Source organism: Dipodomys merriami, unplaced genomic scaffold, assembly GCF_024711535.1.
Source record: "Dipodomys merriami isolate MVZ:Mamm:240054 unplaced genomic scaffold, mDipMer1.0.p SCAF_34, whole genome shotgun sequence".
Taxonomy (NCBI): Eukaryota; Metazoa; Chordata; class Mammalia; order Rodentia; family Heteromyidae; genus Dipodomys; species Dipodomys merriami.
The window spans coordinates 2,365,383-2,384,910 of record NW_027204937.1 but is presented as its reverse complement, the minus strand read 5'-3'; the positions used below and the strand labels follow the sequence as shown (position 1 = coordinate 2,384,910).

Sequence of the window (19,528 nt, the reverse complement as noted above, 5' to 3'; positions counted from 1 at the left end):
GCTGAAAAGCTGAGGGACAGCACCCAAGCCCAGAGTTCGAGCCCCACAACCGACAAATGTCTTGTCTCTTATTTGAATATGGACCTTTACATTATTCCCTCCCCCTCTCCTCCTCTCTCCTCTTTCATTCCACTATCCCTCATTTATGTGCTGGGCCTTCCAATTCCATCCTCCCTCACTTAATTTCAGTATTTTCTACCTGATACTCTCAGTACCTTATTCTGATTAATTTTTCCTCAGATGTAACTAGTTTACTAAGTCCCTCTAGTCCCTTTATCTAGTCAACTTTTTCAACTTCTACATTATTTTTTCAAGAATTATACTTATGAGTTCTTTAACTCCTTTCCCTTGATCCTAAACCTCTTGTTCTTATGAAATAGATTTTATTGTTTATTTCTTTGAGCCTTTAAAACACAATTATTTTAAATCCATTTTCTTTAATTCTATCATTTAATTTACCACGAGTTCTATCTCTCTGACAGTCCTGGGTTGGCTCATGTCCTGTGTGGTTTCCAGTTTGGGATGTTAAGCTGGTTTACCTTTGTAAATCCTAAGTAGCATGTTTTCTTTGGAAATCGTAAGTGTTGTGGGTTGAAGATCGTTCTTTATACATTTTAGATTTGTCTTTACAAGCAAGATCAGGATTTCAAGTTGCAGTTTTGTGGGGGGGGGGGTTGTCTCTTCCATACATCAATGGATTGAATGTAGACCTTATATCTGTAATTGGGGAGAAATTTATGAGTTTCTTATTTTTATGTGACTGATTCTTTCAGCTTCTGTGGCCACAGTCCGAGAGCAAGCTTTCTTGCTCACTCACTGAGTGAGTGCACAGCACAGATATTTCTGAGAACTTATTTTATAGATGGGTCAGCATTTTGTGGACTTTATGCTGAGATCTCAAAGGCAGCTTCCCATTCACATGAGGTCTGTGGTTCAGAATTACCTTCTGACTCTAATAATAAGTCCTTAGCCACCCAGTCATGAAGTTTCCTCTTTATCTGGTCTTAAGTTTCCTGGCTATCCCTTTACTACAATCCTCATTTTCGCCTTTGCTTATCCGTTTTCTCACTGTGCTTGGCATCTGGGGGTTTTACTGCATTGACTTCTATGTGAAGTATGTAATCTTCATGCAAGATTTTACTGTTATAATTTATCCTGAGTTGCTGTACATTGGAGGGAGGTGACATCTGCCTTCTGAATCTACTGAGGTCACCATATTGACTAGACATACTTACATTAATTCTCTAGTGAGCAAGATGTACAAAGAGTTCTAAAATGAGATTAAAGAAATGTTTGAAGTTACCTTCTTTCCTCCTGCTTTTCAGTGCTGAATTTGAAGAACCACATAATTATGAGGCAACCATTTCCTATCTGAGACACTGCAGCAACTCCATTAACCCCAGTGCTGTGGAAGAAATTGCTGATGGTAAGTCTGCTAAGCCAATTAATATTGTGACCCTGTGTGGAATAAAAAATGTGTCAAAAGTGGTTTTTCTCGTAAGCTTACTAAAAAAATTCATAATCATTCCGTTCAACAATCTCATTTTTCTTTTCTTTTTTAAAAAAATATAACAAGTAGCCAGACACTGGTGGCTCACATCTGTAATCCTAGCTACCCAGGAGGCTGAGATATGAGAATTATGGTTCAAAACCAGCCTTCGCAGAAAAGTCCATGAGACTCTTATTTCCAATAAGCTACCCCCTTCTCTCTCTCTCTCTCTCTCTCTCTTTCTCTCTCTCTCTCTCTCTCTCTGTCTCTCTCTCTCTGTCTCTCTCTCTCTCTTTTTCTCTCTCTCTCCCCTCCCTGTGTGTGTACATATATGTATATATGTATACACATATGTGTGTGTATATATATATATATATGCACAGATGTGATCTATAACTACTACTGCTGACTTTTTCTTTCCTGCTTCTTTGCTCTTCATCAATTGACTTAGCACCTCTGTCTTTTGTGGGTTTGTGGGAAGGAAGAACCATGATATTGGTGACTCATTTGCCTTCCTTTACTTTCTACAGAAACTTCATCTTTCTTCAGGTGGTGTTCCTTAGAAAGTGACTGGTTTCTCTGTGTGTGGAAAGGGAGATTATAGAACATATAGAATTATGTCCCTATATTCAGTCTGACTAGGAGAAGGGCATTGATTTAATAGATCAGAGGTTAGCTCAGAGCTAATTGCCTAGTATTGGCAATTTTCAGACCTGTCGGTAAAAAAAAGAACCTTCCTGTTTTTTTTTAAAGGTGAAGAAGCAAGGACTCATAAATTCTTCAAGTTTTTAATGTCTTTACCTGTCCAACTATCTAATTCTTTGTAATACCTATAACCATTCATGCTGCAATAAACACTAGGATTTACTGAGCATGTGCTAAAAATGTGCTAGGCCCTCCAAGTCCTCTGTGAATGTTTATTATTATTATTACTATTATTATCCATTATTAAACAGAAAAACAAAGTCTGAAAGGATAGGTATGCAAGTTCCCACAAGCCCTGCATGGTCGAGTACCGTGGGAAGCAAGCTCCAGTTCCCAAAATCTGATGCTGCTCCTCAATCGAGGAGGTTCGATTCCCCTGGGAGAAGAAACAACCCCACCCTCCAAAAAATTATCCGGTCCGTTGTGCTTATTCTACAGACAAGAAGCTCAAGATTCTAGGAAGGAAACTACTTTCCTGGGAGTATACAATTAAGAAATTATGAAAGAAATCTCCTCTCCCTAACCCAATGAAATAAGCACTTAGAAAACTTTTTTTTTTCTCATCAACTGGGAGAAGTCTGGATTCTCCATGTGGTTTGTAAAATACTAATAATGAGGTGAACAACTCCTGGTCCCCATGACTACTGGTATACAATTGCATCCTACATCCAGAGTATCTGATGCTCTGCTTTAGAGCAATCTCAGGAATCTTGTCAAAATATAAACTCTGTGTGTGGCCTACGGCTTTTTATATCTAACAAGTTCCCAGGTGATTTGAAAGTGTATAGACCACACTTTGAATAAAAAAAGCTTTGGGTCAACCAGACACAGTGGCACACATTAATAATCCTAGCTACTTGAGAGGTAGATATAGGAGGACCACAGTCAAGTAGGGAGATGTTGATGGAAGGATTGTGGTCTGAGACTGCACAGGCAAAAACACAGAAGACCATATATGAAAAATAACTAGAAGCTAAAGGACATGGGGATGTGACTCAGGTTTTCAATATAACTGTAATGTTCTGAGTTCAAACCCCCCATGGCTGAAAATAAAAACAACAATCATGTTTCAAAGCCAATTATGTGAAAGGGCCAGAGGAAGCTTCTTTCCAAACCGTTACCTTCTCTTCTTGGACCACATGAGTCTTTTCTGCCCCAACATCTCTCCTGTGCCAGTGTGTGAGAATGCTTCCCTAAGTTGCTGCTTATACCTTCTCTCTAAGTCTTCCTTCCTCAGGATAGGCTGGGCTTCCCAGAAACCATATTGGGATCCATTCAGAAAAGGCAATAAACAATATTCCATCCCCAATCATGATACAGAGGTTCTTGGAAATAGGAAAATCCCAAAGTGATGAACACTGAATGCTTTCCCTCCAAATTGGAGAATAAGAAAAGAATGCCCTAAATTACTACTTCTCTTCAACAGAGCACTGAACATTTCAGCCAGTAAAACAAGAAAATAAAAGACAAATGGATTAAAAATGGAAAATTAATACTGCCTTTATTTATACTGACATGATTGTCTAGGTAGATAATCCTAAGGATTTTATTAAAAAGCAAAAAGCAAACAAATATACTGCCCCTTCCCTGAACTAACAAATGAGTTCAGCTAGTTTAAGGATACAATTATATTTTTATATACTGACAATGAACACATAAATGATAAAACTGACAACACAATACTTTTTCAAACCTTTCCAAAAAGATAAAGATATAGATTTAAATCTAACACAGCATGCATAAGCCCTAGATGCAGAAAACTATAAAATTTGGATTAAATAAATCAAGGAAAATATAAACAAGTGAAGAGACATACCGTGTTTATGGATTAGAAGACTCAATATAGTAGAAATTGATAGTAAAATTCTCAATTTTCCCCAAGTGGTACACAGGTTTAAGGCAATTCCTATAAAAATCTCAGCAAGATGTTCTGTATAGAAAGACAAGATTATTCTAAAATGTGTATGGGAATGCAAGGGAAATAAAGCAGCTAAACACAATTTTGAAACAAAGTGTAGGAAATATCAGGCAACCAATTCCAAGACTTAAGCTATGGTAATTAAGTTTATGTAGTGTTGTTAGAGAAACATGGGGAGCAGTGGTAGAGAATTGAAAGCCCCAAAACAATAGAGAGGGTGACTAGTGAAGATCTTCTCCCAATCCGTAGGCTTTCTTATTAATCTTGCTAGCTATGTCCTGTGCCATGCAGAAGCTCTGCAATTTCATGCAATCCCATTTGTCCAACCTTTCTTTGATTTGTTGTGTTTCTGGGCCTCTATTAAGAAAATTTCGGCCTGTGCCAAGGAGACCTAGGGTTTCTCCTATTCCATCCTGTAATGTTTTCAGAGTGTCTGCTTTGACTCCGAGGTCTTTGATCCATTTGGAGTTGATTCTGGTACAGGGTGATATATAAGGATCTAGCTTTAGTTTTCTACAAGTAGTTAACCAATTTTGCCAGCACCATTTACTGAAGAGGCTGTCTTTCTTCCATTCTATTTTTTTAGCTCCCTTATCGAAGATTAGATGGCTATAGGTCTTTAGGTTCATTTCTGGGTTTTCAATTCTATTCCATTGGTCCTGAGGTCTGATCTTCACTAGCCATACAATGGACAAGGGTCTCACATCTAAAATATACTTGGAACTCAAAAAATTAAATCCCCCAACAACAAATCCCCAAAGAAACAACTGCCCAATAAATAAGTGGGCTAAAGACTTAAAGAGAAACTTCTCTGAAGAAGAAAGAAGGATGGCCAATAGACACATGAAGAAATGCTCAACCTCCCTAGCCATAAAAGAATTGCAAATCAAAACAACATTGAGATACCACCTCCCCAGTTAGAATGGCAAAAATCAAGAACTCTAATAACAAGAGATGCTGGAGGGGATGTGGACAGAAGGGAACCTTACTTCATTGTTGGTGGGAGTGTAAACTTGTTCAACCACTTTGGAAAGTAGTATGGAGGTTCCTCAAAAGACTTCACATAGAGCTCCCCTATGACCCAGCAATCCCACTTTTGGGCATTTACCCAAATGTTTACAAACAAGACCACACTAAAGCTACCAGCACAACTATGTTTATTGCAGCATTATTTACTATAGCCAAGTAGATGAATGGATCAAGAAAATGTGGTATATATACACAATGGAATTCTATGCATCCATCAGAAAGAATGACATTGCCCCATTTGTTAGGAAATGGAAAGACTTAGAAAAGATTATATTAAGTGAAGTAAGCCAGGCCCAAAGAAACCATAGGTCCCATGGTTTCCCTTATTTGCAATATCTAGTATATGTATGAGTCAAGCAGAAAAGGTCAGATAAGGTGATGTCAGGAAAATGAACCCTTAGATATGTATTTAAATGTTTTTTTCTTTCATGCATGTGTTTCTAACGCATTTATAAGATTATTTTTTTGTTGTTTTGTCAGTTCCTCCCCCACAATATAACCCCTGCTTTCATTGTATTTGATGTCAGTATAATTTGTGGAGGGGAAAGGGAAAAACAAGTCATTTAAATAAGGATACAGGTGGACCTGTTGCAACAATGAGAAGTTCAAGTTGTCAAGTCGAAAACAAACTTTACAACTTTGGTGGGGGGGGAGGATGGGGGGGAGGGGGAGGCTGGGAAGGGATGTGAAGGGTAAACAAAGGAGGAGGCTACAATGCTTGACAAGAAATGTACTCATTATCTTGCCCATGTAATTGTAACCCCTCTGTACAGTATGTTCATAATAAAAAAAAAAAAATAGAGAGGGTGAAGACAATCAAAGTACCTTCTATCATATATGGAATTATCACAATGAATCCTTCACCTGATGTAATCAATCTCTACTATTATTGCTAATGATAATAAAAAGAACCCAGGAAAAGGAGTAGGCTAAACTGATTTTTCTGTTTATAAAGATTTAAAGGCAAGCGTGCATACTTGTCACTCACATTTGTGCTCCTAGCTATGTGGGAGGCTGAGGTCAGAAAGATCATGGCTCAAGGCCAACCTTGGCATGTATGTGAGACTCATTCTCAACCAACAGCTGAGAACAGTTAAATATATCTCTCACAAGGTGTGTGGGAAGTTGAGATCTGGAGAATCATGGCTTAAGGTCAGTCCAGGCTTAAAAGTGCTTGAGGTTGGGCTGGGAAGGTGGCTCAGTGGTAGAGTACTTGCCTTGCATGCATGAGGCCCTGGGTTCGATTCCTCAGCACCACATAGCAGAAAAAGCTGGAAGTGGTGCTGTGGCTCAAGTGTTAAAGTGCTAACCTTGAACTGAAGAGCTGAGGGACAGCGGCTAGGCCCAGAATTCAGGCCCCATGACCAACAACAACAACAACAAAAAGTGCTTGAGGCCCTTTCTCAACTAATAGCTATCTGGAGGCAATAGTGCCTGTCATCCCAGCTACATAGGAGGCTGAGTTTGAGAGAAACACAGTTGAAAGTCAGCCTGGGAAAAGGAAGTTCATGAGACTCCTTAGCGTCTTCCTGACAGAGGAAGCTGGCTGTGCCTGTCATCCAAATTATGGAAGGAAGCCCGAAAAAGGAGGATCATGGTCCAGGTGCACGTCTGTGCAGGAAGTCAGACTTTATCTAATAAAATAACCAATACGTGTGCTAAAACAAAAGGGCTGGAGGTATGGCTCAGTGGTAGTGCCCCAGCCTGCAAGCATGAGACCCACAATTTGAACCTCAGCAACATTAAAAAAAAAAAAAAGATTCAAAGATAAATTCAACCGAGGAAAAATTACCTTTTAACTAATGGTGCTCAAGCAATTGCATTGCTACACATTGAAAAAATATATTATGGTTTAATTCTTACACCATAACAATTAGAGTTAACCTAAAGAGATCTTTCTTCCTTTGCCCATCAAGGTTAAGGCTCCACTGACTTCTTTGTAAGTCATAGGGGAAGAAGGCAATATGAAGAGAGCAGAGGCCATTCCTGGTGCCTTGGTGAGGTTTTGCCCATTTTCAGAGCATTTAACCATAGATAATGAGCATCCATGCTCTTCTGGAATCTCTGTAAAACTGTCCTCAGAGGTCCTCTAGACAGTGCTCCTCTGACTGTTTCCTAGGACCAGAGGTTTCTCAAAGGGTTGGCTACCCTCAAGGCTACCTTCACACCAGGAAGTCCTATTTACATTTCTAGGTAATATTGTGTTTAGATGAAGAAATTCATAGAAGAAAATTGGTAAGCCATTCCCTGCCTCCCCCCACCCGCCCCCGCTTGAATGACCTAGTTACTACATTTCCCTATTTCCTCAGCAGTCCGTTGGAATATTAGATTAGTAGTGATCCTCAGGGGAATTCAGTGAAATTATGCATCTGAACAGATAGCATAATTCCTGCTGTCTATGGGTACAAAAATACTACCTGCTTTTTTTTATTACTGTTTTTCTAATTTGGTCATAGCCATCTTACCTCCCTGGATAAAAGAGGCAGAGAAAGTTAAAGAACTATGGAAAGTAAGTGCCCCAGCCTAAGCAATTCCAAGACCATATTCTCTCATAATTCTCACTCTCTTCCTGCCTCTCTAGGCTGTAGTCTTTTGTACCTCGAATTCTTACCTGGGACTAAGTTTGGACTGTAAAGCTTGCCACTAGAACCCGACACTTTATCAACACACTGACCTTGTGAGCTTGACATTTTTATCTGAATGTGTCATAAACAAGGTTATATTATTATTATTATTATTATATTTTAATAATAAGGTCCTAGAAAGGCAACATATTCCTTCGTCAGTTTTGTAAGAAAAATGTTAGGACTCTAGCAACAGGAAAGAAGAAACAGAGAATGATCCTACTTGCCATCCACACACTTTTGTTAACAGTGAGAGACAGAATTTTTATAGATACTTCCATGCAAAAAGGAACAAAAAAGAAGCAATTTTATGAAAAAATATATCATCATATCATTTTTTATTCAATCCTTGGCACTTTGTTAGATCATGCCACCTTTGTAATATCTTTAAGGCAAGTCCTCCTGGTCAATGACCAATCAGAGGCCCAAAGAAATGATGTAATTTGTCTGAGATTTCCCAGGTAGGAAGTAGCAAGCAGGTCTGGGATTTTTGTATTTGTTAATAATTAAGGGAATCATGATGTCATAAAATCCACAGAGCCATCTGAAAAATCAAAGGTTATGTAAGCCTCAGTGGGGTTCTGGTTTTAAGCTGTAATTGAGGAAACAAAAAACTTTGTGGGCTTTTCTTACTACTTTTTTTGCCTTTCAGGTTTGGTTTTTAAAGGCCAACACTAATTTTCAGTGCTTTCTTTGAAGCAGGAAAGATGTATCTATTTACTAAACCAGGACACTTAAAAATGTTTAGCGCTATGTTTCCATTTGCTCTAAAATTTATTCTGGAAATCCCCACAGAAATTCAAACTATGATCAATGACCCCAGAATTTTCAAACCATGTAGGCAGAGCCTTGCATAAGGCAATGTTTGAGCTTGGAAAAACAATGAACTCTTGCACAACTGCTTTAAAGAACAAGTGGACAAACTGAGTTGACTTGAAATACTTTCATGTTTTTGTAGTTACCTATGAAGTTGAAATCGAAGAACTCCAAAAGGTATTGTATCTTTTCTTGTTACCAATGTCATACTAAAATAAGCTTAGAGAACTGATTCTCAAGTATTTTATTTTTAGTTTTGTAAGAGAGTAAAGGCCTTTGTTTCTGATTTTCTTCTTATTCCTTGGATATTTCCAGATTCTAGTAAGTAAGATTCTGAACCCTGAGCCTCGTAATGACAAGAACCAGAAAATACGTAATGGGATCAGAGTAGATGAGTGGTCTATGCCTAGCCACTTACCTGTGGTGGCCATTACCACCTGTCCCTTCATAACTATCCCTTGTAGAGGTCAAAGCAACAACCCTGGATGTAATCCAACTATGTGTATTTTGTGCCTTCAAGAAAACAACCAGCCCTTCAAAGGTACTTCTTGGGCTCCTGTTGGGTATGGTATTAGATGTCCAGTTAGAAGTGATGTAACAGTTTACATAGGCCCAAGCAGAATCACTGACCCTGGAGACTTCATCTTGCATCTCCGTTTCCTCAGCTGGAAGTTGGGGATATCAGAGCACTCACATCTGGGAGTCCATGTGGGGATAAGCATAAGATCCACACCAGTCAACAATAAGTTCCTAGAACACAGCATTTTGCCTCCCTGTGCCCCAGTAGTTATAGCCTCTGAAAATTGGAAGAGTCTCAGTAGGGACAGGAAGCAGGTACTTTGTTACCTTGTCTACAGTAGTGGCTTCTCAATAAGTAAGAGGAGCTGTACTTATCTCACCAAGTTGCTGAGAGAATGAAGGCAAAGTATGTGAGCCTTACTAGGGGGACTGGCACATCACAGGTACTTACCCAGGGTTTTCATGTCAGGTAAGGTTCTACTCTTTGCTTACTGGATATGCTTAGTCTAGAATTTCATTCTTGTCTGCTGTAGTTTTCTTAGGCTTGATGTTAAAATGTGTTCATCAAATGCATACTCCTGAATCTAGGAATAGAATTAGTCTAGTAAAATACTTCACTTCCCTGGCCATATCCACAAGTGATAAACTCTACTACACAAGTGAACCTTCCCAGTACAGTCACCGAGTTTCATCCCTTTGAAACAAGACAGCACGAATGCATTTTTCATGTTTAAAGCCTCAGGTGTGTTCTATATTCTCTTTTAGGCTTAGCGAGTGGTCTCTGACATCCTCATTTCTTGATGACTTGGAATATCTTGGATGTGGGTCTTAGTGGGTGTAGTTCATGTTCTAACACAATGCTTTTTGACCCCATAGAAGAGCTAGTTACTCTCACACCAAGTCACCACGATTCTGTTTCCTATCATTCTTGTAATTGTTTCCTTTCCTGATAATTATCATTTTGATCATTTTTGTGTCTACAATGGTTCCTTTAGCTGGCCAGGAATTACACAGAAGCCCTTAAACCTCATATTTACTCTGGAAACCTGTAGAGCCTTTTTCGTATTGTAGATATAGACACGAAGACTCAATGCAGCTAAGTAAACGAATTAATGTAGCAGAGATATAGAATAAGATTGATCTAACTCCTCATTCTACCAGGGCCATCTTTAGTTGGCTAGAAACAGATGTAAATAAGAATCAAGAAGCCTCTGGATGAAGGCCTGCAGGACTTGCCTCAAAGGAGAATATAGGAGCTATTATGCCTGGATTTTGTAGCAGCATTGTGGATGCTTATTTGCTGTTTTCTTCAGGGTTCTTGGTTAGGTTCCAGATCATCAATGGCATCAGATGTGCCATCACTGAATAAATAAGAGGTTCTATTTTGATCACTGGGACACAATTTTAATGAAGACATATCTAGGAAATGTAAGAACTGAGGTTTGACCAGCACAAAATCAGTAAGGGAGGGGGCTGGGAAGGTGACTCAGTGGTAGAGTGCTTGCCTTGCATGCATGAGGCCCTGGGTTCCATTCCTCAGCACTACATAAGCAGAAAAAGCCGGAAGTGGTGCTGCTGTATCTCAAGTGGTAGAGCACTAGCCTTGAGCTGAAGAGCTGAGGGACAGCACCCAAGCCCAGAGTTCAGGCCCCAGGACTGACAAAAAAAAAAAAAAATCAGTAAGGGAAAAAATCCAGCATTCCTTCCATACTTCCAGTTTACCCACTGCAACACTGCTTAAGTACCACAAATGCCTGTTTTCTCACATGGATCAGAAGTTCTTCCTTCACATGAGTTCCTGGAAAGGTGTGCAAAAAACAGTTTGTCAATAACAAATTACGTATGCACATGTCATAACTCTAACTTCAGAAACACTTGTTTTCTTTTCTGATGGATCCTCAGCTCCATACGGAACTTTCTGTGGTCACTGTCTGCCTTTACTGCCTGTAACCAAACAACACAGCTTGATTTGGGTAAATTTAGAAAAATGACTGTTTTCCTCTTTGCTTTCAGCCTTGGAAGAGCCCTCCCCATCAAGAATTAAGGCAAGTTTTCTCTTCCAAACCCATTAGTCTAGCCACTGACTCTCAGGATTGAGCTAGGTTTTTTTCTAGGTCTTGCTCATGGGTCCAGTGCCTGAACTGGTTCTGTCATGAAAGGTTCATGGTACTCCTGCCCCTCCTTCTTCTCTCATCTGCATCAATCCCATGTCACAATCACTCCAAAAACTCTGTTTTATAAGGTAATGGTGAAGAATTGAAGATAGATCCATAGAGAGACATTTAGAAGGATAAAGCATAGGAAAGCAGATCACTTGGGGGAATCAGAAGAGGATTTTCAGAGGTAAGATGTTTTAGGCATATAAAGAAGGGTCTTGTATTTGTCAGCAATATAAGACATAGAAGGAATGTATGAAACTAAATTCCTAAACAAATGGCACATTTTCTCCAACAAGGCAGTAGACTTGGGTAATTATGAGTCTAGATTCAAGCAGAAAAGTAACAGCAAAGACACATGGGATTGGAAAGAATAGTTCTAGAAGACAATGAGGCTTAGATATTATACTATAGGTCATGAGAGTTAAATGATTTAAAAAGATATTGAGACTCTGGCATGGACTAGAGCAGGCAGAAACACGGGGAAGTTAACTGGGTAGTTGATTTGACCCTGGTCCCTTATTGTAAAAAATTACATCTGTTTAAATGTATCATATTCATTCATTTCATTTAGGATTGACCAGTGCACTGAAATCTAAATACTCATCTTCCCCTTTTCTTTGATAACTGTTTACATTCCAGGCCTGAACATGAAGATGGAGATATAAACATGAAGGAAAAAGAATCGTATGAATTGCAGCCTCCAAATCCAGAAAAAGATCTACATTTAAACCCTCTTTTGAAGGTAACTGTGTTTTGGAGTCTCTGGTATGGTTTCAGAGCTGTGACAGAATCAGTACAAGGGGTGACGTTTTATAGACTGCCTGTCCTCTGTTTCCATGGCACTGAGCGGCGCTTCTGTAAGTAGTATTACATTATACTCTAGTCATTGTGAGTACAGCCTCTATGACCAGGGAGGTGGGTCGTTGTGAGGACTACCATCTCCAGACCATGAACATGGTCTGGTCCTTGCATCTCTACTCTCTCAGTAAGGAGACAAGTGCTGAAGGGAGGAAGAGTGGAAAGACATAAGAAGGAACCAAGAATGGTGGGCTGACAGACAAACTGTCAAGCAAACAAACAGAAAGGAGAAAGAGTACCCAGCCTCCCTTACTATCACAGGACAAGGCTCTGGGATTGAATCTTGCCTCAGGAGATCACAAATGAGGGAACCAAACACCAGCTATTAAAGTTCCCTAACCCCTCTGTGGAGAAGACTAATGATGTTTTCTTATGTACTATCGTGACAGTGAGACGGAATGTATAAACAGCCCACCTCATACTTGGTGCTGCCTTGTACTCAGTTATAGCCTGACTGCTTCCCATAGGCAGAGCTAAGCCTTCATTGGCCATTTATAAGTAAATGAAAGGCAGGGTGTATACCCTGAAGCTTAGACTCTAATAAGAAAGCTCTAAAGAATGACTAATAAAAATGGCTGTTGTAGCTGCGTGCTGGTGGCTCACACCTATAATCCTAGCTACTAAGGAAACTGAGATCTGAGGATCCTGGTTCAAAGCCAGCCCAGGCAGTTAAGTTTGTGAGACTCTTATGTCCAATTAACCACTAAAAAATCTAGAAGTAGAGCTGTAGCTCAAGTAATAAAACATTAGATTTGAGCAAAGAAGCTTCAGTAACAGTACCCAAGCCCTGAGTTCAAGCTCCAAGAAAGACAATTTTTTAAAAAATAGTTGTTACCTATAAGGAAGGAATGAGTTAAAAAAAACAGCATGCATAAGCAAATAGGTGATTTAACCAGTCAGAGCCCGACAGTACTCTCCCTGTTATGCATATACAGGTAGGTGTCTGTGAAATGACACCTGGAAAAATCCAGATACCTGGAGACCACAGAGATAGAAGTTGCATGCCAGATGGAAAGCAGGAAACCATGGTCAACATCATCCAGACAAAGGCCTGTCCTGAAGAGAGGAAACTAACCAGACACTCCCAAAGTCAGGGTAAGCTGCATTTCTTCTTACTGATCAAATTATTTTAAATCTTGTAGACAAGATTGTAATTTATTCTACAAGTCTTCATTGAACACCTTCACGTACCAAGTATCTGACCCTGTTGATTTGTCTGCAGGAGTGGAAAGAACAAGGGATTTAGAAGCAAAGTACTTAGTTCAAATCTTTGCCAGTATGTGACTTCATAAATCCCTCAGCTCAGTTGTAAAAGAGAATTACAATATGGAGCTCACAAGGGTTCTATGAAGAGTAGATACAATATTATATTAGGTAGTAGACTGGATCTTTTCATATCTACTAGCTGCTTTTGCCTTTGTAGGATCATGGTACTGGTATCCTGATGCTTTAATACAGCATCATTTGTTGAGCTTATTTAGGTTGCATTTTATCTTCAGGTTAATCAAGACTCTTTATTATAAGTATAGCAATTAAATCATATTCTGCTAAAGCAAAAACTTAAAGTAGAAAGTTCAGGCATTGATGGGACCCAGAAACACCAATCATATCACAGGGACTCAGTGTCACTTTTCCTCTTCTGGCTTTGTTCCTTTCTTATGTCACTTCAAGGTTCAGGTAGATTCTACCTTGTGTAGGTAAGATAGCAGCATCCAGAGGTGACAGGCTTCCAACCTATGTTCTTATACACCACAGAGGCAAATTAGAAAATCCTATCTTCTCAACAGCTATAAGACCAAGTCTTACTGGCTGCCATTGGGTCATATGCCATCCTTGAGAGAGTCATTAAGAAAAAGGATATAATGTTCCAATTGTCCAGCCTGCATCATAACACCTGGGACCTGGAGGCAGAGTCAGTTTTATGAAAATTACATATTATCATCTTGAAGGATTTCCCAAAGAAAATAAGACAGCCATTATCAGAAGGAAAACAGTAAATTCTGGTAGATGAAGCCATAGCAAGCCAACTGACATTTCATAATATATCACAGTTGTAGTGATCATAAGATAAACTAATAGCCCCTTAAAAATATTTCTCCTGTCTCTTTGGCCTTATATATCCATACAAATGGCTTGCTTCATACACTTCATTCTCTTCTCAGTGAACTGACCATGTCATATTCTTAAAGGGCTCAATAATTTGGCTTAATCATTCCAAATAGTTCTATGTGGAATGCTTTTTAATATATATTTTTATTGTAAAGATACTGTACAGAGCGGTTACAGTTACATGAGCAAGGTAATGCGTCCATTTCCTATCTGGCATTGTTACCCCTCCTTCATATTTCCCCTCCCATCCCTTTCGTCACCATGCCACCAACTCCTCCCTCTGCCACCCCCCCTCTGCCCCCCGCAAAGACGTAAAGTTTGTTTTCAACATACTGTCATGTACAGCTCATTGTTACAATGGGTCATCCTGTATCCTTATTTCAGCATTTTGTTTTTTCCCTTTCCCTCCCCAAATTATAAAAATGTATATACAAGATGCAGGACACCAGAATCAAATACAGTGACAACAGGGGTTGTACTATGGGGGAGAACATGAAGCTGCAGAGCTTCTGCACAGCAAAGGACATAGCTAGATCAATAGAAAGCCCATAGACCAGAGAAGATCTTCACTAGCCATACAACGGACAAGGGTCTCATATCTAAAATATATTTAGAACTCAAAAAATTAAATCCCCCAATAACAAATCCTCAAAGAAACAACTACCCAATAAGTAAGTGGGCTAAAGACTTAAAAAAAAAAAAAAAAGGCCAGAAGTGGCGGTGTGGCTCAAGTGGTAGAGCTAGCTAGCCTTGAGCTGAAGAGCTGAGGGACAGCGCCCAGGCCCAGAGCTCAGGCCCCATGACCGGAACCAAAAAAAAAAAAAAAAAAAAAAAAGACTTTCAGAGAGACTTCTCTGAAGAAATAAGAATGACCAATAGACAGACACATGAAGAAATGCTCAACTTCTCTAGCCATAAAAGAACTGCAAATCAAAACAACCTCACCCCAGTTAGAATGGCTATAATCAAGAACTCTAATAACAACAGATGCTGGAGGGGGTGTGGCCAAAAGGGAACCCTACTGCGTTGTTGGTGAGAATGTAAATTTGTTCAACCACTTTGGAAAGCAGTATGGAGGTCCCTCAAAAGACTCCACATAGAGCTTTCCTATGACCCAGCAATCCCACTTTTAGGCACTTAACCAAATGATCACAAACAAGGCCATACTAAAGCTACCAACACAACATATGTGTGTGTGTGTGTGTGTGTGTGTGTGTGTGTGTGTGTGTGTGTGTGTGTGTGTGTGTATAATGTAATTCTATGCCTCCATCAGAAAGAATGACACATTTCCTAACAAATGCCCCATTTGTTAGGAAATAAAAAGACATGAAAAAAATTATATTAAGTGAAGTAAGCCAGACTCAAAGAAACATAGGTCCCATGGTTTCCCTTATCTGCAATAATTAGTATATGTCTAGGACAAGCAAAAAAGGTCAAAAGGTATGTATATATGACCATATAACCCGATGCTAAGAGAAATGAACCCCAAGATAGGGACACAAGAGGTTTTATCTTTGTTGCTGTTCTTCTTAATGTACCTATAATGTACTATGTGGAATGATTTTTTTAACCCACTCTGCCTGCTAGTGCCATGCTCACACTTCAAATCTATCCCCCAACTCACATCTAATGTTGACTTCCTATCAGCTTTTTGCTTCTCACACTCTAATTTCACCTGCTTGTCTTTCCAAGACACCTGAACAGTAATATTTCCATATCTGAACTGTGAATCAAGCCTTTCTAGACTCAGGACCACTAAATAGTAACCCTGTAATCTTTGAGAAGTGTATTTATTTTCATGGGCAATATAGATAATACTACTAACTTCCTAGGACTCTTTTTCCATGCATATAAAGCATCTGGTTCATGTATTAAATAAAATTAGATCTCTACCACTTCTTTCTTTTTTAAAGTGTTGTATGTAGCATGTCTTACACTGTAATTCAGAGTTTCTGTGTGCATGTTGAGATCAGAGACTGTTTAGTGCAGGTTTCCTATCTCTCTGTCACCCTGACACAATGTCTGGCATCATGGTGCTACTAAACAAAACTATGTTCAATGAAAGGATAAAAGGATATATCAAGTGTCAGTTTCTGAGACTATAGTGAACTGGAAAATTTGAATAGTCTCTTGACTCAAACAAGTAAAGTGCAGAATAAATGTTTTAAACATTCATCACAGATCTGATATAAAAGGCAAGCCTGTACAGATAACCTCACAGGTGAGTTCCAGAGCTCACATATGCCCTGAAGGTTTTTGTGGAGGTGAGATTCCCCAGAGCGCCTGAGGGCATGGTGTGCAGAGGGTTGGAAAGGTGCCCTGGGCCTGCCCAAAGCACGTTCATCATAGAAGACTTTGGTCTACAGTTAAGGCACTGTGTTAATAAGCTCACTGTGACTGTAATGAATACCTGAGTTAATCAATTTTTAAAAAGGAAAGGCTTATTTTGGCCCGGTTTTAGGGATTTCAGCCTGTGTTCATGCAGTCCTATTGTGTTTGGTCCCATGGCGGGGCAGCCCATCATGGTAGGAATGTGTTGAATAGCTATTTTCACTTTGTAGCAGGTGAGAGGTAAGGGGAGGGGCTGTAGCAGGTGAGAGGTAAGGGGAGGGGCTGAGGTCTAACCCTCCCCCCCCCCCCCCCCCCCCCCCCGACCAAAAGACCTCTCACCAGGTCCCATCTTTAAAAGTTTCAGGCTAGGGACCAAGCCTTCACGGTATAGGCCTTTAGGTGGACAGTTGCTAAATGGTAACAGAAAATAAACATATACATTCATGCTTTTTTTGTCAGTCACAGATCTTGAACTCAGGGCCAGAGCATGCTCCCTGTGCTCTACCACTTTGAGGCACAGCTTGATTTCCAGTTTTCTGGTGGTTAATTTAAGATAGGAGTTTCACAGACCTTCGTTGGCAGGCTGGCTTTAAACCACAGTCTTCAAATCTCAGCCTCCTGAGTAGCTAGGATTATAGGTTTGAGGCACCAGCTCCCTGATTACATTTATACTTTAAGATAGCATGGAGTCTTTAGCAAGCACAGTCTACTCAGTTAGATTCTGGTACCCAGATGAAGGCGGGTAAAATTAAGGCAGCTTAAATTCACTATGATTTTAAAGAAAGTCTGCTTAATCCAAAGTGGTATCAGCTTAGTAGATCTTCCATACAACAATGGAAGCAAAGGTAACTTCTTTAATATCTCAGGTTTCAAATAACATCTACAAGTAACATTGTTTAAAAATTAGCACTTGACAGCTAATGTGTATAATTCTAACAACTCAGGAGGCTCTTATCAGAATATCGCCGTTTAAAACCAACCTAGGCAGAAAAGTCCATGAGACTCTTATCTCCTAATAACCACCTAAAAGCCAGAAACAGATTTTTAGCTCAAGTGGTAGAGAACTAGCCTTAGAGAAAAAACTCTGGAGCAAAGGATTCTGGGAAGATGGCTGAGAAGCAACAGGGAGTCACCCTAGCTCTCGCTAATCAAATACAGGCTTAGGACCGTAACACTAACTTTACCTCAAGAGAAAGACCACAAAGAAAATATAAACAGATAGAGAATCACAAGAATGAAGACCTAATACCTAACGCACACAAGGATGGAAAACTGTGAGGAACCTCCCTTCTACCCTCCCATCCCATGCCTACAGCATGGCTAAGCCAGGAATGAGGCCCCTCGGATATGTCAGAACCTGAGCCGCACAGACAGCAGCACACCTGAAGATCCTCAGTTACTGATCGGGCACGGGAGAATGCTGCATCCAGACACAGAAAACGTTCTCCACAATGCCACAAATCAGCTCAAAACCAATGCCAGGATCTGTGAATACTCCAATTGGTACCACTCCCATGGGAGACCAGCACTGGTGGTGACCCAGAGTGCTTAGCCAGACACACTCCCTCTCCCCCAGAAAGAGATGCCATACTTAAAGAGGGCAAAGAGGCCAGAACCCTTTCTCCCACCCCTTCCGCTTCCTGTGGAAAACCACCAGGACACAACCCTGAACCAGAAAAACACAATTACCAACAGCCATCAGGACCTATGTTGGCTGGGCACTGGATTCCCCACAGCCATGGCTGTTGGCAGGAAGAAAACCTCACCTGCTACAAAGCAGCAAGGAAGACCTCCCTGCACTGCCCCGTACAGTGCCCACCCTGTCCAAGGCTCACACCATCCCAGAGGTTTGAACAGCGCTCCCTATCCTGTGGGAAGTAGATTCCAGACTGGATCTTGGGAGCCCACCCGCCTCCGAGTTTACCCCTGGCCTTGGGAACTGAGTGCAACTCGGGACTCAAAGTGGGGATGATTTCCCCACCCTGCTCTGCGGGAACCCAGCCCTCCTCTCGGGAGGAGGCTTGAACACAGCATTCTACCCCAGGAGAAGTAGACGCCAATCTGGGACTTGAGCGGGCATCAGTCTGGGACTCAAGTGGGGACAATTTCCTGAGGGAACCCACCCCCCTCTGAGGCTCACACCCAAACCGGCGGCTTCAGTGCAGCTCCCCATACTGTGAGAAGCAGACACCAGTTCAGGGCTTGCATGGGGACAACCTCCCCTTAACGCATAGTGGAAATCTGTCCCCCATACCCCCCCCCACTCCAGGGCTCAAACAAGGTCTGGGGGTTTGAATGCTGCTCCTGGCTCCTCTGGAAGCAGACATCAGTTCAGCACTCTGGCCAGGATGACCTCCCCACTATACCACCTACTCCAGACGCCCAGTACACTAGACTGTTACGGATCATATAACCGGAACTCACCACTGGCCCTAAACCTAAGCCAAGACACCAGACTGCCTTCACACCACAGAGCCCTCACAACCGACCAGGACATATTATGCTAAAGCAAAATCCTACAGAGATCCACCCAGTGAATCATACTCCACCACAACTGAACTTAATACACAATCTGAATGACCTGATAATCTCTAAACTTAAATGAGTAAATTACAATGAAAGATTATAAAACAATCAAGGTAACAAACCAAATTCAAAAGCCAACAACAATCCAGGGAAGGATCCCAATGACAGTAAAGAAGAGATAGAGGACAAAAGGACCATTAAAGTAAGAATGAGAGGACTGGCTGATGAAATAAAAGGGGATATCAAAAAAAAAAAAAAACACAGAAAAATACAAGGAAGAAATGGCCAAGAATATACTGGTCACTCAAAAAGATATGGAGCTAGACATCAGTGGCTAATGCCTGTAATCTTAGCTACTGAGGAGATCTGGGGAATCACGGTTCAAAGCCAGCCCAGACAGGAAAGTCTGTGAGACTTACCTTCAATTAACCACCAGAATACTGGA

At 40.6% G+C, this 19,528-nt stretch overlaps 1 protein-coding gene across 2 annotated transcripts in view; it reads left to right on the top strand.

Moving 5' to 3' along the window:
- Window positions 1-19,528, top strand: part of Fyb2 (FYN binding protein 2) — a 94,768-nt gene that overhangs the window by 48,910 nt on the left and 26,330 nt on the right. For both annotated transcript variants that reach the window (XM_069987139.1, XM_069987138.1), the window contains exons 5-9: window positions 1,326-1,426; window positions 8,724-8,758; window positions 11,114-11,145; window positions 11,899-12,001; window positions 13,053-13,212. In XM_069987139.1, coding sequence (XP_069843240.1) covers window positions 1,326-1,426; window positions 8,724-8,758; window positions 11,114-11,145; window positions 11,899-12,001; window positions 13,053-13,212 — 431 coding nt within the window. The remainder of the gene's footprint in view (window positions 1-1,325; window positions 1,427-8,723; window positions 8,759-11,113; window positions 11,146-11,898; window positions 12,002-13,052; window positions 13,213-19,528) is intronic.